The 26,932-nt window shown below is 42.5% G+C and overlaps 1 protein-coding gene across 4 annotated transcripts in view; it reads right to left on the reverse strand.

Moving 5' to 3' along the window:
* Positions 1 to 26,932, reverse strand: part of LOC136875406 (sodium-coupled monocarboxylate transporter 1) — a 238,344-nt gene that overhangs the window by 172,732 nt on the left and 38,680 nt on the right. For all 4 annotated transcript variants that reach the window (XM_068228195.1, XM_068228197.1, XM_068228196.1 and 1 more), the window contains one exon: positions 15,892 to 15,957. In XM_068228195.1, coding sequence (XP_068084296.1) covers positions 15,892 to 15,957 — 66 coding nt within the window. The remainder of the gene's footprint in view (positions 1 to 15,891; positions 15,958 to 26,932) is intronic.

Raw genomic sequence — 26,932 nt, forward strand, 5'->3', positions numbered from 1 at the left:
ACAGAGGAAACGTTGACAAAAGATCTCTCTGTTTTAGGAAAATACTTTCGAAAATGGAGACTTCAACCAAGTATGAGTAAAACAGAAGTTTCTTGTTTTCATCTGAACAACCGAATGGCTTCAAGGGACCTCAAAGTATACTTCGATAACACTCTCCTCCGCCACAATAGACACCCCAGATATCTAGGTGTTACACTCGACAGAACACTGTCATTCCAAGAACATCTGAGAAAGAGCGCTGCCAAGATTCAGACACGTAACAACATAATTCGAAAACTGTGTGGTTCTTCTTGGGGTGCAAGTGCAATTATTCTACGCTGCTCAGCTCTAAGTCTAGCTTACTCTACTGCGGAGTATTGTGCCCCCGTCTGGATGAACAGTCCTCATGTGAAGAGAATAGACGTTAAGTTAAACGATACAATGAGAATGATCACTGGTACGATCAGATCAACTCCAATTCAATGGTTGCCCGTACTAAGCCATATTCCTCCACCCCACCTCCGTAGATGCACTGCTCTGATGAATGAATACAATAAGATCCAGAATAATCAAAGATTGCCCATTCATGAGGATATAGACAGACTTAAGTCAAGACGTCCACCCATCTGTACGGCGGAGAACCTTGTAGCCAGTCATTTCAATCTGACTGAGAGATGGTCTAATGAATGGAGATAATTTGCTTCTGCAGAATCCTTAAATATGCCATGCATTACACAGAAGGTACCTGGCTTTGAACATCCGCGGAAAGTATGGTCCAAGTTAAACTGGATCCGGACTAACCATGGTGTGTGTGCAGATCTTCTGTATAAATGGAAGAAAAAGTCTACATCCTGCTGCGACTGTGGTGCTGAGAGGCAAACTGTGAAGCACATCACACAAGAATGCCCACTGAGACGTTTCAGTGGAGAAACAAGTGAATTTTTCCTGGCGACACCACAGGCGATTACCTATGTAAATAATGTACCGGTAGATATAAACCTGTAATTTATTGTACTGTTCATGTATATGCCATACGATAAATAAAATAAATAATGAAAATCGGTATATAGAGTCGGGGAATAGGAAACTACAGTCTAAGCTATAAACAATTTTATTCATCCTGGATGAAATTGTAGTTTAGAAGAAGGTGCCTAAAGTGTAACTTTTAAATACCAATGTTATTGGTCCTATCGAAAAGTACTACATAAAACAGTTATAGAGAATAACATTTCCGATCATTTATCTTTTATTGAGTTTTACCGTACCGACTATGATAAGAGTGGTATTTCAGAGTCGGAAGAAAACAAAAGATGAAGGCGTATAATATCGAAAGTGCATAACATTGATCAACAATAACATTACATTGACCATTGTTTATTGTGATGTTCATTGTCTCTTATGCTGCCTCTCAACTCCGAGTATAACAGCCTGACTGAATATAGCCGGGGAGTTAGAAAACGTTCTTCTTTAGCATGCCATTCCTCTGATACAGCTGGTACGTAACACACTGGTTCATCATAGTATTTCAGCTATTCGATCCCTACTCTGACGCGCTGTTTCTTTGAGCAGTGTGCATACTTAAGGCAGAGCCTCACTTAGTGGTGGTAGTAGTAGTAGTAGTAGTAGTAGTAGTAGTAGTAGTAGTAGTAGTAGTAGTAGTAGTAGTAGTATGGCCTGGTCTAGAATAACAATTTAGGCATTTTCCAAATTATAGCACCACAATATTCACTAAATAACTCAAAATTCAACTCTGAAAAGAGCCGTTTCTTAAGAAAAGCTTCTTTCTCTTCACTTTTAATTAAATTCTACATTCAATTTATTCCAAACTAGCAGTGAAGAGGGGTTTCTCTTCTGGCTTGGAGGAAAAATTTGCCTTCAAGTCAGATAGATTTTTCCGCCGCCAGTGTAGTGAATTGATATTTTCCGATTCATCCGGTACTCCTAGGAAACAGAATAGTAATTGGGCATAGATTTTGCCCTGGGAGTCTCCACTATTCAACCCTCTCCCCGCCGAAGAGTGTTTACAGAGCACGGCTGTCTGTGGTTTGGTCATTCCAGGTCTGGAACTTTGGACTGTTAGATAGGCAGCGTAGTCCTGTTCGTTGAAAGTGAGAAAATGTGGGGTGTTTCATTTGAACAAGTATTTCGTAGTATGAAAGCATTGCTTTTAATCGCGCCATTCCTATTGACGTCATTGTATGTTCATTTCAGTTGGGAAAACCACTAAGACAGTCTTCTGAGGATGCAAAAAGGCATTACAATGAAAACATCCCAACCTGATTGCGACTGATGGTATGAAATTGGAACTACCATTACAGTGAAAATTCTCTCAGTCTTCATATGAGAAAAGATGTTTGGTGACCTCCCGTCGCGTTTCTAGCGTAACGTTAAGAGCTATACAATTTAAGACAATCTTGCTCATAACACGTACACTACCTAACCTAGAATTCTGTATAAAATGTAGAATTCCGTAGTGAAGCACGGGTACATCACCTAGTCAAATATAAAATCACTGAACATAAAATGCATATGGTATAGATTATAAATTGTTATAAATACCTTTTATCTTGAAAATCAGGTCTGGAAATAATACACAAAGCAAATAAGTTCAAACAAGTAATGAACTCACCGCCCAATATGCGTAACCAACTTCTACTATTTCACTAGACAACCGTACGTTAAAATCACATTCGGTAATCAGTAAATCAGGAAAGAGAAGTCAACACAAAATATCACGCACTGAAACAAGACCATATATTTTAGGAAAACATTTTTCAGTATGAATGTTACCAAAAAAAAATGGATATTTGTTTGCCTGTGACAGGTTGTGGTGATTGAGATGACTGTGTCCGTTCTTCATTTCAATTTGACGGCATAGTAGGCCTTAAGTGATGTAAACAGTGGGGATTGAGGGGTCGAGGCAGTCGCCCCACACCTTGCGGAAAAAACATTACACGTTTATTCCATTTTAGCCGCCCGAAGCTAGGAATTATAGGACAATCAATTTGTACAAGCTGGTTTGTTACTTAATTGTTAACAAACCCGGGTACTTGTTCTTGTCTGTAATTGTTATGCCCCCCACCCTCCCCCTCTCCCACTTCCACTACTATTCCTTATATTGTGAGTTCCGGCAGAAAGTGAAGAGGCTGAGTGTGAATGGGCTCTCATATTTAGATTGGAATTTTTGAAATTAGCGACTTTGATCACAAAAATCATACAAAATGAATTTATTCACTGAAAAATATTTATTTATATAGTCTAAGCTGTGATCGATCTTTTATTCATTATAAATCTGAGCGGACACCATTCGAAACGTTAGGACTTCACAGAATAACGACACGCTTCAGGAATTACAATGCTGTGACTCTTACCTGGCCGTAATACTCGCTTGTGGTGGAACAGCGTTATCTCGACTGAACAGTCATCGCGATGGAACACTGTTCCACAAGATACGCCGAAGAAACGCAACCATGTTAAATCGTATTGAACTAAAATAACTTCAGTAATTACCGAGTAATGTAGAACGAAGGAATGACTAAGGAAATAATGAAGGGTTGAGGAAGAATTGCTACCTGTTACAAATATAACAGGCTTAATTGAGTAACATATTATTCTGGCAACATGTCAGCAAGCTGGAACATTGTTATCTTAACTGTTACGTTAAATACCGCCATCTCCAGTAGATGGCATTGTCCAGAGTTGCCATGATCCGACTCTAAACTCCATGAAATGAAACGACGACAAGAAGATGACACCGAAAGCAAGGAAATTGTCAGAAATATTCTACATGGTGAATGGGAAAGTTCTAGAAACATGATAGAGGTGAACAGTGTGAAAGGCTTGCTAATGCAGATTTTTATACCGGAAAAGTCGGAGAAATTACAATTTGGACACCAGGGACTGTTTAAATGCCGAAGAGCATGGATGTTGCAGCCAACAGGCAGAAGCCACATGCCCAACTTCTAACGACTGGAGGTCCGTGGCAGCAAATCTCAATGGCAAATGGTAGATTACTACTCACGTTTCCTGGAGCTCGTGGACGTCCCAAGTGGTTATAGCACGATTGAAAAAAAGGTTTTCCCGTTATGGGCTTCCTCTAGTCCTTTATTCAGATGGAGACATCCGATTCGTGTCGGAGGAGTTAAAATTAGGGTCCCAGATACCCTCCTGCGGTCGATATAGGAACACTCCATCACCTGCCGAACTGCTGTAAAGTAGAACCCGACATTCCAACAGGTAACTCAGCAGAAGTTCGAAAGAACATTAAAATAAAACTGCGGAACAAAGGAATGGGGCGCAAACGCTTCCACCTGTCCAAGACGGACACAGGACATGTTGTGTCGCAAGGAAATCGATGTTTTTCCATTCATACGTGATCCAAATTCAAGAAGGGAATTTCTTTAGGCGGAACAGAAGATTCATGAGGTATCATCTACAACATTAGGTGACAGGGCATTACCACAGCTGTGGTACACCAGAAACTGGCAATCAGGAGGCGTCTAACCCCAACATGTGCGTAATTGAATACAACCTCTTCGTACCGAGTTATCGCTCACGGCAAATATCTGAGTGCTGTTCATGTTTATTTATTTATTTATTTATTGCGCACTGCAGGATTTCTAATCCCAATTACAGTGGCAAATGTTTACATGTGTTTTCTAAATGCTTCGAATCGGTCTAACAAACTAATATCTGAACTATTTTAATATTATATTTGCGTTGAGAAAGAAATAATATTACATATTTAATTCTTACAAGAAACAAGAAGATAAAAAGCATAATTTCGGTATCTAAAATATTCTAATAACCTAACATCTGAACTATTCTAATGAGAAAGGAACACTATTTCACATCTAGTCTAATTTAATCTTTACAAGAAAGGATAGAATAAAATAATTAAATTTGTAAAAATCGTAAATTTCATATCTAAACTATCATTTTCTTCTACGGCAGTTCTAACACTTATAATTACATTCATGGGATAGGGCTTAATGTAGAATACATTTTGTAGTTCAAATCAGCATTACAAATTAGAGTTTTTTCACGGAGCTGGTGAATTGTTGTAAAAACAGGTCTAAAGGTACACAGAAGTCCAAAGAATTATTTTTCTGAACTGTACTGTTGTAGACATTGCATAGCCTGCAGAGTGGAGACTTTTTGTGAGCAGTTGTTCTGACGTTTTTATTATAAAAAGTTGCATTTGTTCTCGCATTAAAGCGGGGCACGTGGAAGCACAAGAGGCGTAAAAAGTCAGGTTGTCAATAACAGAATTTACAGTTTTGTACAGAAACTTCATGTCATTCTTTTGTCTCCTCAGTTCCAAGCTTTCTATTTCAAAATTTAGGAGAAGTTCGTTGTATGCTATGTGTGGGTAATTACCTTTTTCTCTAAATGTAAGTATTTTAAACATATCTTTTGGAATTTTTCGACCTGCGCATTATATATTTTGTTGGCTGCACAACGCATGCGTATTCTACAGGATCATTTCTGGCTCGCTCTGCAACACGGCACGGCTGTCGCTAGCGCGCTTTTCCTCACCACTACTCACGGCAATTCACACATATAGAAATGTCCGATTCGTTGGCTGAATGGTCAGCGTACTGGCCTTCGATTCAGACGGTCCCGGGTTCGATTCCCGGCCGGGTCGGAGATTTTAACCTTCATTGGCTAATTCCAATGGCCCGGGGGCTGGGTGTTTGTGCTGTCCCCAACATCCCTGCAACTCACACACCACACAAAACACTATCCTCCACCACAATAACACGCAGTTACCTACACATGGCAGATGCCGCCCACCCTCATCGGAGGGTCAGCCTTACAAGGGCTGCACTCGGCTAGAAATAACCACACGAAATTATTATATTACTTATAGAAATCCATTTCTAGTGAAACTATTAGTCTAAAACCTACCTGACATTAATTTTGATGTTCAAAATGTTGCCCCTCAGCTGTCAAACACGCCTGACACCTCGTAAATACACTGACTGACAGAGCAAATGCAACACCAAGAAGGAGTGGTCAGAACTTTATGCCAATTGCAGGGTAGACTGACGTCACTGAGGTATGCTCATGATGTGAAATGCGCCGCTGTGCTGCGCACGTAGCGAACGATAAATGGGACACGGCGTTGGCGAATGGCCCACTTCGTACCGTGATTTCTCAGCCGACAGTCATTGTAGAACGTGCTGTCGTATGCCACAGGACACGTGTATAGCTAAGAATGCCAGGCCGCCGTCAACGGAGGCATTTCCAGCAGACAGACGACTTTACGAGGGGTATGGTGATCGGGTTGAGAAGGGCAGGTTGGTCGCTTTGTCAAATCGCAGCCGATACCCATAGGGATGTGTCCACGGTGCAGCGCCTGTGGCGAAGATGGTTGGCGCAGGGACATGTGGCACGTGCGAGGGGTCCAAGCGCAGCCCGAGTGACGTCAGCACGCGAGGATCGGCGCATCCGCCGCCAAGCGGTGGCAGCCCCGCACGCCACGTCAACCGCCATTCTTCAGCATGTGCAAGACACCCTGGCTGTTCCAATATCGACCAGAACAATTTCCCGTCGATTGGTTGAAGGAGGCCTGCACTCCCGGCGTCCGCTCAGAAGACTACCATTGACTCCACAGCATAGACGTGCACGCCTGGCATGGTGCCGGGCTAGAGCGACTTGGATGAGGGAATGGCGGAACGTCGTGTTCTCCGATGAGTCACGCTTCTGTTCTGTCAGTGATAGTCACCGCAGACGAGTGTGGCGTCGGCGTGGAGAAAGGTCAAATCCGGCAGTAACTGTGGAGCGCCCTACCGCTAGACAACGCGGCATCATGGTTTGGGGCGCTATTGCGTATGATTCCGCGTCACCTCTAGTGCGTATTCAAGGCACGTTAAATGCCCACCGCTACGTGCAGCATGTGCTGCGGCCGGTGGCACTCCTGTACCTTCAGGGGCTGACCAATGCTCTGTTTCAGCAGGATAATGCCCGCCCACACACTGCTCGCATCTCACAACAGGCTCTACGAGGTATACAGATGCTTCCGTGGCCAGCGTACTCTCCGGATCTCTCACCAATCGAACACGTGTAGGATCTGATTGGACGCCGTTTGCAAACTCTGCCCCAGCCTCGTACGGACGACCAACTGTGGCAAATGGTTTACAGAGAATGGAGAACCATCCCTCAGGACACCATCCGCACTCTTATTGACTCTGTACCTCGACGTGTTTCTGCGTGCATCGCCGCTCGCGGTGGTCCTACATCCTACTGAGTCGATGCCGTGCGCATTGTGTAACCTGCATATCGGTTTGAAATAAACATCAATTATTCATCCGTGCCGTCTCTGTTTTTTCCCCAACTTTCATCCCTTTCGAACCACTCCTTCTTGGTGTTGCATTTGCTCTGTCAGTCAGTGTATGTTTGCAGACACTCGGCGAATCTCAGCGCGTGTGATGTTCGAATTAACCTGTGTAATGTTCTCTTGTGTGAGGGTTGTTCACATGCACTTTTCCCTTCAGCATCCCCCACAGATAATAAACACAGGGATGTAAATCAGGGGATCTAGGGGGATAATTAACCACACGATCTTCGAAAACTTCCCGTATTAACTCCATAGACCGATTAGCAGTGTGTGCCGTCGCATTATCTTGCATAAAGTAACCATTACTCTAAAAAGGGAACGCACAATTCATAACCGGGGTAATCCTTCACCTCATTCTTTTGCTTCGGCCGGGTGACGTCACAACTTTACCATCGCACCCAGCCGACCCAACAAGCATATCGGCCGGACGCCCAGTTGGAAGTCGGCTATAGACAATGTTCACCTGTATTGTCCTGGACGTCCACCGCTTCATCTCGGAGGAAACCATCCTCTCCGACCTCCGCAAGACGGGAGTGTACAGCGCAACCAGACTCTACGAAGGCTCCGCTCCATCACCAGACATCCTTCTATTTCTCACCTCTCCGACCGACCGTGACCATCTTCTCGCCACTGGTGCCCATATTCGCAGCCGTCTCCATCGCGTGGAACCCACTCCTAGCCAAGTTCTTGAACAATTACCGGACTACTCATCTGATCTTCCTGCATCTGATGCTTCTACTGCTGCTTCTACGCCACCTCCCTACCCCACCCTGCCACAACCATTGTCCTCTCTCTGCATCACTTCTACCACCTCTATTACCACCATCATCTCCTCTGTTCACAACCCCATCACAAACTCTCTCACCACTTCGGTTACTACCCATCCAACCCCTATAATGATAACTACTGTCCCCTCCCCTCCCAACCTTACCCCATCAAGCCAATAAGCAGCATCTGAAACTGCCACCGACACGACGCCACCATTATCGCCAGCTTACACCTGCGTCATCGGAGGAGTGGACCTGCTCTTATCCACGGATACCATCGTCCAAGCCCTTCGCCAGACCGGAACACCAGTGCGGATCTTCAATGCCTCAGGACCCACGCACCTTGTTCGATTTCATCTACCGACTCCGGATACCGCTCAACACCTCATAGACAACGGAATTCATCTCCACGGCCGCCTTCATCAGATTGAACCCTCTCGTTCTTCTCCCCAAACTTCCACCCGACCTCCCACACCTCGTCGCCGTCCCCGGCCAGCTCCACCTTTCCTTCCACCGAATCCACACATCCGTTTTTACCCGCCTCCACCCAATTTCTCTCCCCCACCACCACCCCTAACAAACCCCCTCCATGTCTTACTCACTTCACTGCATCATTTCTCTTGTATCTTCCACAACCTAGCCCATTCCTTCACCCCTCTCACACACCCCTCACTAGTCCCACAGCCCTGTGCATTATTCCTTTACCCCACCATGCTTCCCTACATATTTATAATGTTTATAACATGCCGCAACCGAAATTGTAAATCTGTAATACCACTGTTGAAAAATTTTCTGTACTTCCTATTGTAAACCCCTTGATATAATAAAGCACCTCGCCATCTCCTACATATTCACATCCTTTACCCATATCCTTCTTCCGTCACATCTCCCCAACCTGCCCGCATATCTTGGCCAGAGAGAGGGCGACACCCTCTAGGTGGCCCGCCCCACCCCTTCAGAACCATTAGTCCTTTCTTCTTCCGTCATCTCTTGAGAGAATGTTCTGAGAATGAGGTCTATATATCGATCAGCATTTGTTTCACGGAAAAATATAGGCCTTATAAATCCGCGAGCACTTACTACGTATTGCGCACCAAACTCCTATTTTTACATCACGAATTGGACGGACATGCAACTGGTGGGGATTTTCTGCACATCAGTAGCGATTGGTTTGACTATTTACATAGCCACTTAAGTGTAACCATGCTTCATCACTATAAAATAAAAGTTCTGGGTCAGCGTACCCATCGTGAACTGACTGAAGCAACCAATTACAACACCGGACCCTAGCGAAACTGTCAGATCCTCTTAAATATTGCGCAGGGGTGGGTTTGTACAGTTAGCTTTTAACAGTTTTTTTGTTTTGTGGCCGGAAGATAATGACAAATCAGCTTGTACGGTGAGACGCGACAGGGATTTTGTTGGAGTTCTTTCCAAGAGACCTCCTATTTCGTCAAGCTTTTCCTCTGTTAAAATAGTTCATCTCCTGCGTGATTTCTTGTTAAGAATGGACCCGGTGGTGCGGAACTTCTTTACGTACCGTACTCCTATGGGGAGGGAGAATGCGTGTGGAAATTTGCGAATGAATCGAAAGCGACAGCACAACACAATGAATACTCTATACATCACTCGTTAAACACACGATTAGTTTTCCTACAGAAACTACGCTATTTTAAAGCGAACACATTTAACACGCTACCAATACCACAGAGGCAATGGTTATCGCTACCGTACTGCAATAGATCACCTTAGCAGGCCATGAAGCAATATATCTCTCGGCAAATGAGTCACCCGGCCGCGCTATTAGAGCCCTGGACTGTTCCTGAATTTACAGGGTATTCTCTGGATGAGTTTCTTTGATAAATTACATACTGCTTTCTTTCTCTCAGGTAGGAGCTGAAAAGGCATAGTAGTGGGTAAGATAATCAAAGCATATTTAATTTTTTTGGAGTATGTCGTGGTCAATTTTGTCAAAGACCTTTTCGAAGTCAGTAAATATTGCATCTTCTGGCCACCTCTCTCAAGTTCTGCGGATATTGATTGCGCAAAATTTATGAGATATTTTACTGTAGATCGTTCTGAAATAAATCCATGTTTCTGTTCTGTTATTAAAGGTCTTGTATAGACAGTGAGAGTATGACATAATATAAATTTAAAAACTTTGGCAATAGCTGAAATAATTGATATTGGTCGGTAGTTTTTTATTAACCTTGGATTACTCGATTTAGACTCGTTGGCTGAACGGTCAGCGTACTGGCCTTCAGTTCAGAGGGTCCCGGGTTCGATTCCCGGCTGGGTCGGGGATTTTAACCTTAATTGGTTAATTCCAATGGCACGGGGGCTGGATGTATGTGTTGTCTTCATCATCATTTCATCCTCATCACGATGCGCAGGTCACCTACGGGTGTCAAATAGAAAGACCTGCACCAGGCGAGCCGAACCCGTCCTGGGATATCCCGGCACTAAAAGCCATACGACATTTTACCCGATAAAAACACAGGACATACACGGGACAGTGTCCATACTGTGGGAAATACGGACGTTTTGAGAAGTAAGTTATAAATGAAGAGGAGAGGATATTTCAGTACATCTTTGCAACCCTTTATAATATATGGCGGTATCTGGTCTCTCTCTCTCTGTGAACCAAATTGGGTATGTCCTGACTTTCCACGGGCCGCTTTTAGGAACAGTCTCCTTTAACACCGCGTAAATTTTAGAATAAAGACAGGCCTCTGCTTTGTCTACATCAGTGCATTCGTACAGGTCTTATCTTAGTCCTGTGAACAAGTGTTCAAAATTAGCTTTTTAAAAATTGTAAGTATTTTGAGCTTCCCTTTTGCAGTTTCTACGGTTTGGAGTGATCTTTAATTCTATTTCTAGGGCGGGCTGAGGGGAGTCCTCAGGTAACAGCGGATCAGTGTTCTCTTTACAAGTGACATTCGTTATTGTCTGACTGGCGAATACTAAATCCAATGTTTTACCGTTACTATTGGAAACGGAATTATAGGAATTCAAGTCGTGTAAACTGAGGAAGTATTGGATTTGTGTCGTTAAATTTAAGTCACTGTTTTCAATAATTACTGTTGGCAAGTTAAAGTCTCCCGTAATGATTACATTACTATCCATTATTTCATGGTGAGACTCCATCCACCTAAATAAATCACAATGAACCTCTAGTTTTGCGCTTGGAGATACGTACACGTTAATTAGATATCAGACCTTTCCCCGAATATTTACCTTCAGAAATAACCCCTCGAATTCTTCCGTTGTTTGCTCGACCTTGAGGACAGGTGACGCTTCTAACTGCTATGACTACCCCACCTCCCCGCGCTGTTGAGCCCCTTACTGGGTCAGCACGGTATACTTTATACTTTTTACAACAGACCTCGCTACCCGAGATGCTATCATCTAGCAAGGATTCAGTGAGCATTATAACGTCGAAATTATTACTGTCTTAAGACCACGTGCATTCTGGTGATAAATGGAAAGCCTACCTTTCTCAATCACAATTACAATTTAGACAGATCGTCCTGGTTATTGATAACAATGACTCCAGACTTTTGGGTCTTGCCTATTTTAATTATACCATTCCTTACCCAAATGTAAGTGTAATTCTTCTCCCTCCGGACTGCACGGGCCTGAGCCAGCAACTTCTTCTTCTGAGGGGACAGACTCTCGTTTACGTAGATGATGTTGTCACCAGGAAATCCTTGTTGTCTGTTGGAGAGATTTCACTTCACTCGCCTCCGCTCCATGAAGTGGTTTATATTCGTTCTTCTTACAAATTTCACTATGATCCCGCAATGTTTCTGGTTTGGTGCCTTCGGGAGTCAATGGCAAGCATCCACCATTCCACCATTTCTTTTTTAATTTCTATGTCCAACACACGCCCGACTTTCTTTACCGTGTCTAGAACTAATTCATTCGGTATATCCGGAATCCCATGTATTTCGATGGTATTCTTTCTCGTATACTGTTCAGCTTCCCCCACACGGATTTCTAAGGATTTTATTTTATCCTTCAGAAGATGATTTTCCTGAGTGAGGTTTATGTAGCTTGAAAACACTGTTGCATATCTTTTTGCTGTTTGGAAATCAGAAGTACCGTATCATCTAATTTCTTGTGACACAGTTCAAGGGAATTACCTAAATCTGTCTTTCGAGTCTTCTGGTCTTCCTTCATTTTCCTCATTTCTTCAGTTAACTCTTTCAATAATTCGCAAATACTGCCGTGGTAGTCAATGATGTTGATTTTCGCGCACTGTTTCTTGGTTCTTGTCGCAAGTCCACTCCGTGTAACTGTTTACACTGTTCGTACACTTTTTGTGGTACCACTTTTACATGCCACACACTGTCGACCGCAGGCGCTCATTTCGCTGAGTTGTTTATGTGCTCCTTATTTCTCAAATTACTCGGGTTTATTGGTCAATCGCCAACGGCCGTAGCCGTGTTGAAACACCGGATCCCGTGAGATCTCCGAAGTTAAGCAACATTGGGCGTGGTCAGGAATTGGATGGGTTGCCACGCGCTGTTGGTGGGGGGTAAGGAAATGGAGGAGCGGAAAGGAACTGGCCACCCTACCGCACGTAAACTCCGGCTCAGGAAAACCTCTGCGGAGGTTCGGACCTGCCTTCGGGGCAGAACAACCCTTACCTACCTACCTATTGGTCAATCAGTCGGTAGTATTTGTGAAATACCGATCTGACACTAGAGAATACACACTTTGCAGGAGCTTGTTATTCTCGTGCCGGCCCAATGAGTCGAGTACGGAATAAGCACTCGATATTAGAGTTTCTAACTGCAGGTTTCCATCATTGTTGAGGAGGAATGTTTAAACTTGCACGTAGCTTCCTTGATTTTACGATAAACACTGGAGTGGTCGTGTTTGCCCTGAAACTCCTCAATTTCTTTGGATTTCGCATTCAGCTCCTCCTCCTTGGCAGCTCTTACTTATTTTCTTGATCCAAATAAGTGGTACTTTTCTCTGTCTTTATTCTTGAGTGAACTTCTCTGGTCCATCAACTGCACAATGTCATCCACCATCTATTCTTAATCTTCTGTTTCTCCTTCTCCAGATTTTTTCTACCCACCATTTTCACCACACTTTCAATATAGTTCCAGTTGGGACCGCACTTCCTTTAGGGGAGCTCGAGCAAAACTGGATTTCCTTGTGTTTCTAAGAAGCTTTCTCAACATTTTCTTTCGTGAAACTAACTACAGAGTGTGGAATGCTATGCGTGGTGCGCGAGGCTGTACATTATTTAAGGCCACAGTCGCTTCCTTTCCTGTCCCATCGCCACTATAACATCTCTCTGTGTCGGAGGGATGTAAAATAAGAACACAGCTCAACATAACAGTGTTTGTATTTTATGATTTTAGGTGAGAAATTAACATTTTTTAGTAAATACATCGTGTCAATCGAACGATATCTTTAAATTGTATAACTTTAATTGAATGGGTGAGGTTAAAATTTGTTGGTCAAATTAAACTGAGATAGCCATTACGTAGCTTATACGCAGTCGCAACAAAAAGTGGAAAGGAGGAATAGAATAAACGAATTTCTATGGCGTTATTGGAGGTTGAAGTTCAGAGTGAAAACTGGGAACTCAGCATGTAAGCAATTTGCTTTTGTAAGGCTTCGAAAATACGATAAATTGATCATAGAAGCAAATATATATATCCCCTTTATTTTGTGTTCATAAATTAGCCTACTAAATGAATAAATTAAGGACTACAAAAAATGCGGCCTGGTTATTTTAAGAAGATGTCTAAGGCTTGAAACAGTCATGGAGAGGCTAGACCTTGCGTTCAACCCATTTCAGCGTGCTTCGATGTACCTGTTGGAGGGCACTGAACAGTAACTCTTGTTTAGATCAATACACTTCCGTTTTCGAAAAAATTGAGGTCGAATGTCACGGGGCAGGATCCGCTTCGGACCAAATAGAGGTCACAGAACACTAAAAGGCGAACAAATTTTACTTAAACATGTCAGCTCTGCAACCTAATAATTTCCAAAAAATTGATGAATCCCCGATTCCAATACAACGCATATGTACTTACAGCGCAGTCAACGGGAGCGGTGGGCAGTGGGTCTCCGTACTTCTGTGCGAACCTGGACGATATGAGTTCGAGTCTCGTCGCAGCTATATGTTTTGTACAACGAGTTGGTTTACGTCGCACCGACACAGATAGGTCTTATAGTCTAGGCATATATTAATTTCAGGTGTCCGCCTCTGTGGTGAGCTGCCCCCCAGGGGCTCTGCCAAGAAATTTGGAAAGGGCTGGAACGGGGTTCTTTCAGCCTTGAGAGGTCAAGTGAGTAGAGGGGGTTCAATTCCCACCTCAGCCATCCTCAGAGTGGTTTTCCGTGGTTTCCCATTTCTCCTCCTTCACACTCCTAGCCCTTTCGTATCTCGTCGTCGCCATAAGACCTATCTGTGTCGGTGCGACATAAGGCAAATTTTAAAAAATGTTCGGTATTGGAGATGAGTGGCAACAGAAGACACAAAGCACATCACAACAAACAACGCTCATTGTAATGTTATTGTTGATCAATTTTATGAGCTTTGTATATTGTAGGCCTTCACATTTAGTTTTCTTTTGACTCTGTAATATTAGGGCGTCTTATAAAATTATTTATAGCATAGAATGTAGTTCCTTATTCTCCGATTTTACATACCAATTTTCTTTGAATTCTACTTACCCATTTTCTCGTGACTCGGCGCTGATATGGACTTAGTAACAAAAATCCATATTCATGAATATCTCTGTGATCGTAACCGGTACGGTAACAATGTATCAGACATAAATGATCGGAAATTTAATACTGTATAACTTTACTTATGTAGTATTTATCGATACGATCACTAATAACATGAATATTTGAGAATAAAATTTTAGGCTTTGCCCTAAACTAGCTCTTCACTCACCGTGAATGCTTCTACATACATCAAGACAGACAGAAATTACGGAAAATTAAAAAGTGCATTTCCTTGTTACTGATACAGATTCTGAGCAATGTACAGAGAAAACACAAAAATTTGCCCACCGATAAGTGCTGATGGCAGTGACTAGTGTTATATGATAAACAATATAGCCTACTGAAAACATTGTTTTACGTGCTGAATAATTTTAAAAGTCCGCCTCAGTGGTGTAGTGGTTAGTGTGATTAGCTGCCACCCCCAGAGGCCCGGGTTCGATTCCCGGCTCTGTCATTCTCGAATTAGTTTTCCGTGGTTTCCCACTTCACCAGGCAAATCCCGGGATGGTACCTAACTTAAGGCCGTGGCCTCTTCCTTCCCTCTTCCTTATCTATCCCTTCCAATCTTGCCATCCCCCCGCAAGGCCCCTGTTCAGCATAGCAGGTGAGGCCGCCTGGGCGAGGTATTGGTTATCCTCCCCCGTTGTACAACCCGACTCAATGTCTCACGCTCGAAGACACTGCCCTTGAGGCGGTAGAGGTGGTATCCCTCGCCGAGTCCCAGGGAAAAACCAACCCAAGCAGATTAAGAAAGAAAGAAAAAGTATACATTACAGTATGGTGACTAATTAGGTACATACAAACAAATATGTGATGGTACGTTTTTCGATCTGAGGAATAGTTTTGTAGTGAAACAGTTTTTTAGTTCATCGAAAACTGCTGCGAGTGGAATATTTTCCTCTTTTTATCTGACCCATTCAATTGCATTTCACAGCGCAGTGATATACCGTAATGGAATGTAGTCCCCACTTCCCGTCACGAGACTCCTTCTCAAATAGTGCACTTGATTAGGAACCAAGGCTGTGGCGCTGGGAGGTAACTTACCGAGCTGATGACGAACAGCACGGAGCCGAAGAGGCGGGCTTGTTTGTTGAACCTCAGCTCCAAGTACTGCAAGAGAAAGAGATCATTTGTAAAGAAAACAGTACTCTTATTCTCTGACTTATATTTTCTACAAATTTAGCCACACTTTTGTCTAGTACAATAGCCTTCATAGACTTCCATGATCTGCCCTATCAAAAGCCTTGTATAGGGCAGTAGCGGTACAGTCCATTTGAGGTCCTGCTGTATTTTGCTTTCTATCAAACCAGTTGGTAATTTCGTCAACCTGCCTAATATAAGATCGCTTTCCCAGCAATTCAAGATGACTGACTTGATGTTTGTACATTCTAGCTACTATAGCAAGTCCCCATTCATTTGTTTTAGCTGCTTCGTGGAAACAGTAACCAATTAAGTGCTACAGATATTGTACTATGTCTCAACGCATTGCCCTTAGATACTAACTTAATCTGTTTACCCTCCAGGTTCGGCTTTTCCCTCGGACTCAGTGAGGGATCCCCCCTCTACCCCCTCAAGGGCGGTGTCTTAGAGCGCCAGACTTTGGGTCGGGGGAATACAACTGTGGAGGAGAACCAGTACCTCGACCAGCTGGCCTCACCTGCAATGCTAAACAGGGGTCTTGTAGAGGGATGGGAAGATCGGAAAGGACAGGCAAGGAATAGGAAAGGAAGCGGTCGTGGCCTTCAGCTAGGTACGATCCCGGCATTTGCCTGAAGGAGAAGTGGGAAAACACGGAAAACCACTTCGAGGATATCTGAGGTGGGAATCGAACCCACCTCTACTCAGTTGACCTCCTAAGGCTCAGTAGACCCCGTTGCAGCCCTCGTACCACTTTTCAAATTTCGTGGCAGAGCCGGGAATCGAACCCGGGCCTCCGGGGGTGGCAGGTAATGAAGCTAACCACTACACCACAGAGGCGGACGCATTTAGATAGCCCGAGAAATCTTATCAGATCCAGCGGCCTTTTTTAACTTTCAACTTTTGCAACGTTTTTCTAAATAGCCTTGTAAATTGCAATCCTCCGCCTGGACATAATCTTAATTCCTGCTGGCTAGACACTGCCGCAGCTGTCAGCTTACAGTGGCTTCGAGTAGCTCTAAAGAAGGTTTTCCGTAGTCTCCCATTTTCGCACCAGGCTGTACTTTAATTAAGGCCACGGCGCCTCCCATCGTCACCGTAACTGCGTCGGTGCGAAAATATACACGCACGTCAATAATTCATGGAATGTCCTTCCTAGATCCTGTTTATGTCTTAAAGTACCTATACACGTTGTTCTTTGGCCATAGCCTGGTTTTATGCACCTCTCCATACCACGCTATCCTGTACTAAAATTTTCATTACTACCTAACAACTACATTCTGTATTTGCTCCAATCTGCTTGTTATATTCATACCTTGGTCTGCTCCTACCGTTCTTACCACCTACACTTCCCTCAAAAACCAACTGAATAAGGCCTGGGTGTCTTAACATGTCTCCAATCGTGCTATATCTTCTTCTGGTCAAATTTCTCCAAATAAGTTATCTTTTCACCAGTTCGATTCACCACCTCTTCATTCGTGATTCGATCTATCCACCTCACCTTCAGCATTCTTCTGTAACGTCTTTTGTAACTTTTTCTGAGCTAGTTATCGTCTATGTTTCACTTCCATACTGTTACAAGTGAACTATGTAGTGTGAGTGGAATGTAATTTTTTTAAGACTTTATTGGCGAAGTACTATATAATGTTTTATTTATTATGACCTAACCTGTACTGTTATTTGTAGAGCATAAAATAATTTAAAGACCTAACCTGTACTGTATAATATTGTAACATAGGCATTTGTAAATAGCAGAATTCTGTTCTATAGTTCCTGGAAAGATCCAGAACGTTACATAACTTTTGTACAGGGTGTGTTACTTTGTTTGTAATGTATTCTAGAAAATATTTCTGACTGTTCTGGAAATAAGACATTCGCGATCAGGCGTATTCTAGAATGTTAGTCAAAGTTCGCGATCGAAAGTAAGGTTGTGATTGGTGAGTCTAGGTGGCGATAGGGAACTCGTGCACGCTGATTGGCTGCCTCCAAGGCCAGAAATTCCTATATATAGGGAGCGAGGCAGTGTTCGAATTAATTCTGTATCCTGAATTTTGTCGGTCTTGGTCTATCTGTCTGCGAGCAGCCTGTCTGGTTGACGTCCCCCGGTTTCCGGGATGGCACTCTCCTCGGGTAAGCATTCTTGAATTCCGTCCTGCTAAAATATCCGTAATGTTCCGATTTGCTTTTCATACAGGAGTCTGCCCTAACCTCGCCTAGATTCACCAAATTAGTTACTTATGACGCCTTAGTTTTTCAGCTGGGCTTACCTGTTCGTTTCCGAGGCATTCCCATTTCTTGTTTCACTAAAATATGTAGAATGTAGTTTAATATTATTTCCCTTGGGGTTTGCCTCTGGTAGTTCTGTATCACTTTAGGTACGCTAAGTTTTGGATAACCCTTTTCACATCACAATATATTGCATTGTACAACTGCATTGGTAAATAGATGTATAGTTGATTTGAGATTTGAATTTACACTGCCACGAAAAAGCTATGTATATCACTGAATTTATAGCTCGTAACTTGGAATTGTATTTGAAATGTATTTGTAAAATTATTTTGTAAATAATATTTTTAAGATCTAAGGATCACGGGGATTTATTTCGGAATCCGCTATCTAAGCCATGTCCATGCCTTTGGTAGGTTCCCAGTTCTTTTCATCTTCCCGGTTTATTGTTCACTAGTTGGCCCTACTGATATTTACGTACATGTTTTGTTGGAGATCCGCGTAATGCTAGCTACTGTTTTTCCGAGTGTGTAGTGTTTTCTTATATTGTGTATTGTGCTCTTACCTTCCCCTTTTAACTGTGTTTGTGCCTTGTTTGGTGTTACCACTGTAGTAGAGGTAACATTTGGCTTGTAACACATGCAATGCCACGCTCCACACGAAAGTATTCAAATACATCTTTCTAATTCCTACGAAGGTCATTTCTAAAATTCTGCACACCGTAAAATAATGCTTCCTTCTTCTTTACAAGCCTTAAAAGTAATCCCCATTCTTCTCAAAAACAACGGCCTTCCATCATCAGTGGTTTGAAAACATTTCCCTCGGAGTAGAGTTTTCGAAAGAAACCAAAGTCTGGTGGGCTCATGTCAGGATTGTAGGGTGGATGGGGAAGGATTGTCTATTCATAATTCTCCAAAACTCTGCGTACTGGTTCAGCAGAATGTGGTCGTGCGTTATCATGCAGAATGAGCAGTCCAACTGAGAAAGTGTCGGAACTTCTTTGGCCGCAAAAAGTCCGTGTCTCCTGCTTCATCTGCAATGTCTTCGCATGTTTTTCGTCGATCTTCTTGCAAAATGTTACCAATGATGACAGCGGAAGTGTAGTCTATTGCAGTTACCGGCGGCTCACTCCTTGGCTTGTCTTCAGCACTTGTATTGCCTCCGCGAAAACGGGAAGCCCACCGTGGCATAGTGCTTCGATCCTGTTCCCCATCCTCACAAACTTCAACTAGAGCGTCGTGAACTTCAATAGGTGTTTTTCCTCCGCAGACTTTCAATTTTGATGTAAGACCGCTGGTCACTACGTGAGATGTGAAAGTCTGGCTCACAACTGACGGACGCGCTTGCTCTCTGTACCTGGCCCTCGTGTATCAATGTTGAAAGTGAGCTTTCCTTGCTTTATGTCCTCCTTAAGTCTGCCATCATTAGTTTTTGTACAACCCAAGTAACAGTATTCAACTACTTCATTTAAGAATTTCCTAATCAAATATTTCCGGCATCACCTTACTTCGTTCGACCGCATATCATTGCGTTTGTGTTGGAATTATTTAAGTCTTCACCAAGACTCGGTCCATACCATTCAGCAAATTCCCCAGATCTTCTGCGAGTTCAGATAAAATAAAGTAATCATCGGCAAATCTCAGAGTTTAAATTTTCTCTCCTTCGATTTTGATTCCCTTTCTAAAGTCGTCTTCGATTTCCTTTATTGCCTATTCTACATAAACATTGATAAGTAGAGGGGACAAACTGCAGCCCTACTAACATATTTCTGGATTACTTATCACCGCAGAGTGATTTTAGATCATTCTTCTTTCTCGGTATCCCATCCCGATCACCTTCAAAATCTCAAATAGCTTGGGACAATCAACATCATTGAATGCCTTTTTCTTAATCTATTAACGCCAAGTACGGGCGCTTGTCCTTCTTAATTCGATCCTCTATGATCAGATGTAGAGTCAGGATTCATTCACACGTTCCTAGTTGTCTTCTGAAGCCATGCTATTCCTCTACCAACTCAATTTCAACTTGTCTTCCCATTCTTCTGTGAATAATAAGTGTTGAACGTTTCAGACATGAGTTGCTAAACTAAGGGTGTGGTAGTTTTCACACTTGTCAGCACCTGATTTCTTGAGAATAGCTTTAACAACATTTAGTCTAAAATCGGCTGGCACTTTTTCTGTACCATAACATACCGAATGGAATAATCTCGCCATGTTGGTTTATTCTAAGGCATTCAGTAAATCTGAGGTGATATCATCAATTCTAATTGCCTTGTTCCTTTTAGGTCTCTCAAAGCTCTGTCGAATTCCTACCTCAAAATTGGCTCTCCAATCATCTACTTGTTTCCCTTGATACAACTGTTGGGTATGTTGCTGCCGTCTTTCTGCCGTATCTTCTTTTCCTATGAATGGCGTTTCCATCTGAGCTGTTAATATTCATTTCGTCTCCCCAATCGTTTCCTTGATTTTTCTGCATGTGGTATGTACAATTCATCTTCAACGTCCTTGCATTTCTCTTTCAACCATTCCTCCTTAGCTGTCCTGCACTTTCTGGGCTGTATTCTTTTCTGCCCTTCTCAGTTTTTCATTCTTGTACTTTCGCCATTCGTCAATGAGGTCTAACATCTCCAACGTTATCCTCTGAATCTTACTTGATCTCTCCTTTTTCCAGCAGCCCTACTGATCTCATTCTTCACCTGAATTATGTTTTCTTCCGCCTTTTCATTTAGTTGTTGTGCAACATGTTCTTTCAAAAAATCAGTTGCAATCTTTTATTTCAAGTTGACTCGATCCCATCTCCTTGCATTCCTTCCTTTCATCAATTGCTTCAACTTGGGATGACAAGTTGTGGTCAGACCCACGTCTGCTCCTGGGATTTTGCAGACCGACACTGGGTTTCTGAATCTCTGTCTAATCATAACGCAGTCTATTTTATTTCTTCCTGCATATCCAGGTATCGTCCACATATGAATCGTTTGTTGCAGAAACAGCACTTCTCCACTTTTTGACACTATATGAGTTATTAATACTGCCATTATTAATGCACGAAGGGCTACCATTTTGTGGAGAAAAAACACTTCTACCATATATCTCTGCCTGTCAGTCGCGAATGAAAGTTTCCGTTTTGTGCAGAAAGAACACTTATCCTGGAGAGATGTTGTTTTTACTTCAAACCTTCAAGAAGTCAGTTCTTTCACTTGAGTCGCTAGGAAGAGGTGTGAAAAGAGATGCAAAAGTCGCGTTTCATACAAATCAAATTATGGAGTTTCAGTATGAGGCAAATCATGTCTCGGGAAAATACTGTATTGATGGACTGTGCGTTCATACTTTCAAGTTGCTTATTTCTGCAACCCGTCTCCCTATGTTACCAACTAGACTTGCTTATCCACAAGGCTGTGTTCCATTAAATGAAAATAAATTAGCAGACATAAAGAAGGTGGAATCTTACATACCAGAAGAACACCATGAGTTATATAACGAACTGTTTGCATGGACAACATCAGCGCAATAGAAGTGAGAAGCATTGTTCAAAGATAAGAGACTTACATGTTACTCGTATTATATTGTGTTGTTTTGTTTTATATATCTTTTGAACTTTGGAAAGGGACATAAGAGGAGAATTCTTCTGTTTATTTTTCTATACAATATGGTCTAATCATAATATGTGGAAATAAGTAAGTCTTACAAATAACTATTAAATAATGGGTTTAAACACTATTTCCTCAGTACAAATAAAGTTCCTTTTGAAATTGAAATGACGTTAAAATCAATGTTTCACTTCCTTATATTCTCATTAATGGTGTTTGTTGCAGAAACAACACATCTCCATCATTTTCAACAAAGTCTGTAAAGAAACTTATTGGGCTAATTCATACAAACAACCTATCTGTCATAGTCATTTCAACAGTAGAATAACCATGATAAATATCGGAAGGATAGAAATGACATTACACACTACAGACAGTTTTTTCCTCATTTCTGAACAATTTGGTACGATGGAGAAGTGTCGTTTCTGAAACAAACAGCCGTCGTTTGTGGTGTTTGAACCAAGAATTAACATGGACTGCATTATGATCGATCCAGAATTCGACCAGCCGATTACCTCTTTCATTCCTTTGTCCCAGTCCAAATTCTCCTACTGTATTATCTCCTCTTCCTTGGCCTTTCAGTGGTCCCATTTCGCTCCATAGGAACAGTCGCAGTACGAGGACACCACCTCCACCTGCCTGGCAGGAGGGCTCCTTTGTCTCTGCACGCTGTCATCGGTGTGCACCAGTCGGTATCTCGACTCATTTGTCTGCTTCGAGAGTCAAATGGCGCAGATAGCGAGACTGTGCTCTTACCAACACATCGCACCCCGGAGCAGACAGGTGTGGTGAGGTAAGTCCCGTGTATATGGTGGTGGTGGTGGTGATTATTGTTTTAAGAGGAAGTACAACTAGGCAACCATCCTCTATATGACACTAATAAGAGAGAGAAAATGGAAGGGTCCGACATTTCGAAAAATGAAGGTATCGGCCAAAGGGAGACAAGGGCCACGAAGGGCGTGAAAATGAAAGACTCCCTAGCCCTCGCAAACCTAATACCGTCGGGGTCGGAAAAGAACAAGAGTTGACCAAGAGAGGTCGGATAGGATAGGTGAAAGTGAGGAGCCTGGCACAAGTAAGTGGAAGCAATGCCAGGACTCAGCTGAGGGCCCCGTGGTCGCCAACCCACGCTCCAAAGTTCAGAGCCCCTGAGGCCACTTTTAGTCGCCTCTTACGACAGGCAGGGGATACCGTGGGTGTTATTCTTACGCCCCCACCCACAGGGGGACCTTACTTGTGGCACCAAAATCTGGCTGCAATCAAATGCGCTGAGATCTCGCTACTCATGCAGCCAGTAGTCACGTTCCACTCTTATCACTGTATATGAAAACTGTAGCCTAAAGTAACAAAAACATAGCAGGGTTTGCCAGCTGAGGATCTCTCCGAATAAAGTCGAAAATTAAGTCCTTGAAATGGAGTAATGTGTGATAAAAACTACGTCCTTACCACAACGTCTCTGCTACGATCATGTTGTTGTTGTTTGAGTCATCAGTCCATAAACTGGTTTGATGCAGCTCTACATGACACCCTATCATGTGCTAACCTTTATCATTTCTACGTCACTGCTGCATTCTACATCTGCTCTAATTTGCTTATCATATTCATACCTTGGTCTACCCCTACCGTTCTTACCGCCTACACTTCCTTCAAAAACCAACTCCACAAGTCCTCAGTGTTTTAAGATATGTCCTATCATTCTATCCCTTCTTCTCGTGAAATTTAACCAAATCGATCTCCTCTCACCAATTCGATTCAATAACTCTTCATTCGTGATTTGATCTATCCATGTCACCTTCAGCATTCTTCTGTAACACCACATTTCAAAGCTTCTATTCCCTTTTTTTGTGATCTAGTTATCGTCCATGTTTCACTTCCATACAGTGTCACGCTCAAGAGGAAAGTCTTCAAAAACGTCTTTCTAATTCCTATAGCAATGTTCGAAGTCAGCAAATTTCTTTCCTTAGGAAAGCTCTTCTTTGCTTGTGCTAGTCTGCATTTTATGTCCTCCTTACTTCTGCCATCGTTAGTTATTTTACTACCCAACTAATGATATGCATCTACTTCCTCTAAGACTTCATTTCCTAATTTAATATTTCTGCATCACATGACTTCGTTCGACTGCAATCCATTACTTTTGTTTTGAATTTATTTATTTCCATCTTGTATTCCTTACCCAAGACTCTGTCCATACCAATCAGAAATTTCTCCTGATCTTCTGAAATCTAAGATAAAATAACAATATCATCAGGAAATCTCAGGGTTTTGATTTCCTCTCCTTGGATTGCGATTCCCTTACGAAATTCCTCTGAGATTTCCCTTACTGCATGTTCTATGTAAACATTGAAAAGTAGGGGGGACAGACTTCAACCTTGCCTCGCTCCTTTCTGGATTGCTGCTTCTTTTTCAAAGCCCTAGATTTTTATCACTGCAGACTGATAGCAGATACTTCTTCGTTCTCGGTATCTGATCCCGATCCCCTTCAGAATCTAAAATAGCTTGGTCCAATCAGCATTATCGAATGCCTTTTCAAGATCCACGAACGCCATGTATGTTGCATTGCCCTTCTTGATTCGATCCTCTAATATCAGACGTAAAGTCAGGATTGTTTCACGTGTTCCTACATTTCTTCTGAATCCAAATTGATCTTCTCCCACTTCCAACCTGTCTTTCTATTCTGCAAATAATACGGGTTAAAATTTTGCAGGCGTGAGATATTAAACTAATGGTGCGGTAGTTTTCACACTTGTCAGGAGCTGCTTTCTTGGGAATAGGTATAACAACATTCTGCCCACTGTCTCATACATCTTACACACTAAATGGAATAACCTCGCCATGCTGGTTTCTCCTAAGGCAGTCAGTAATTCAGAGGGAATCTCATCAATTCCAGGTGCCTTCATCTTATGCAGGTCGCTGGCAGCTCTCTCAAATTGCGATCTCAAAATTGGATCCCCCATTTCATCGACATCAACAGCCTCTTCTAGTTCCAGAACCATATCATCTGCGTCTTTACCGTGGTACAACTGTTGGATATGTTCCTGCCAACTTTCTGCCTTGTCTTCTTTCCCTAGAATTGGTTCTCCTTCTGAGCTCTTAATATTCATACACCTAGTTTTCCTTTTCTCGGAAGGTTTCCTTGATTTCCCTGTATGCACCATCTACCTTTCCTTGGACCATACAACATTCATCATCGTTGTACTTTGCTTCAGCCATTCTTCCTTCATGCACTTTCTATCCACTTCATTGTTTAATCGCCTGTATTCTTTTTGCCCTCTTCATTTTTTGCACTCTTGTACTTTCATCGTTCATCAATCAGGTCTAGTATCTCCTGAGCTGTCTATTGATTCTTGGGTAACTTTCCTTTCTTTCTATCCTTTCTTCAGCAGCTCTAGAGACCTCATTCTTTATGAATGTCCATTCTTCATTTATTGTGTTTCCTTTAAGCCTTTTCACTTAGTCCCCGTGCAACATGTTCTTGAAACAGTCCCTCTCGCTCTTTTCCTTCAACTTGTCTAGTCCCACCTCCTTGCAATCCTTCCTTTATTCAATTTCTTCAAATTCAGATGGCATTTTATGACCAACAAGTTGTGGTCAGAGTCCACCTCTGCTCCTGGGAACGTTTTGCAATCCAACACCTGATTTCTGAATCTCTGCGTAATCATAATGAAGTATATTTGATACCTTCCAGTGTCTCCAGGTCTCCTTCACGTATACAGCCGCCTTTTGTGGTGTTTGAACCAAGTATTAGCAAGGACTAAATTATGATCGGTGTAGAATTCAACCAGCCGACTTCCTCTTTCGTTCCTTTGTCCCAATTCAAATTCTCCTACTGCATTACCTTCTCTCCCTTGGCCTACCACTGCATTCCAGTCTCCCATCACAATTAGATTCTCGTCACCTTTCACATATTGTACTAAATCTTATATTTCTTCATATATTCTTTCGACTTCCTTATCATCCGCTGATCTAGTAGGCATATAAACCTGCACTATTGTGGTGGGCATTGGTTTGGTGTTTATCCTGACGGCAATAATTATTTCACTATGCTGGTCGTAGTAGCTTACCCACTGCCCTATTTTCTTATTCATTATTAAACCAACTCCTGCATTTCCCCTGTTTGATTTTGTGTTGTTAATTATGTAGTCGCCTGACCAAAATCGTGCTCTTACTGCCAACGTACTTCACTTATACTAACTACATCTAGCTTTAGTCTATCCAACTCCTTTTTCAGATTCTCTAACCTACCACAACGATTCAAACTTCTAACATTCCACGCTCCGACTCGCAGAATGTCAGTATCCATCTTCCTGATGATCGCCCCCTCTCGTGTAGTCCCCACCCGGAGATCCGAATGGGGGACTATTTTTCCTTCGGAATATTTTACCCGGGAGGAAGCCATCATCAATACATCATTCATACAGAGAGAGCTGCATGTCCTCGGGAGGTAGTTACGACTGTAGTTTCCCGTTGCTTTCATCCGTGTAGCAGTATCAACCCAGCTAAGCCATGTTGAGTATTATTACAAGGCCATTTCAGTCGATCATCTAGACTGCCACCCTTGCAACTTCCGAAAGGCTGCTACCCCCAACCATAAAATATTTGATGCTCGACGATGCCGACATATAAATATTATATGCGAGAAAACTGAATCTAAATGAGGCTCATTATAGTTCAAATTTCATAATGATACAGGTTCTCCACCAATCAGAGTTCAGATTTTCATTATGATACAGGTTCTCCACCAATCAGAGTTCAGATTTTCATTATGATACAGGTTCTCCACCAATCAGAGTTCAGATTTTCATTATGATACAGGTTCTCCACCAATCAGAGTTCAGATTTTCATTATGATACAGGTTCTCCACCAATCAGAGTTCAGATTTTCATTATGATACAGGTTCTCCACCAATCAGAGTTCAGATTTTCATTATGATACAACTGTTCGACCAATTAGGTAAGGATAGCATCGCACCTGCGCTCAACGCACTAGCTTCGGACTTGTTTCCGAAATCAAACATGTCGGACACACGGTGGTGGTGGTGGTGATTATTGTTTTAAGAGGAAGTACAACTAGGCAACCATCCTCTATATAACACTAATCAGAGAGAAAAAATGGAAGGGGTCCGTCACTTCGAAAAA

The sequence above is a fragment of the Anabrus simplex genome, chromosome 6, assembly GCF_040414725.1.
Source record: "Anabrus simplex isolate iqAnaSimp1 chromosome 6, ASM4041472v1, whole genome shotgun sequence".
NCBI classification, from domain to species: Eukaryota; Metazoa; Arthropoda; class Insecta; order Orthoptera; family Tettigoniidae; genus Anabrus; species Anabrus simplex.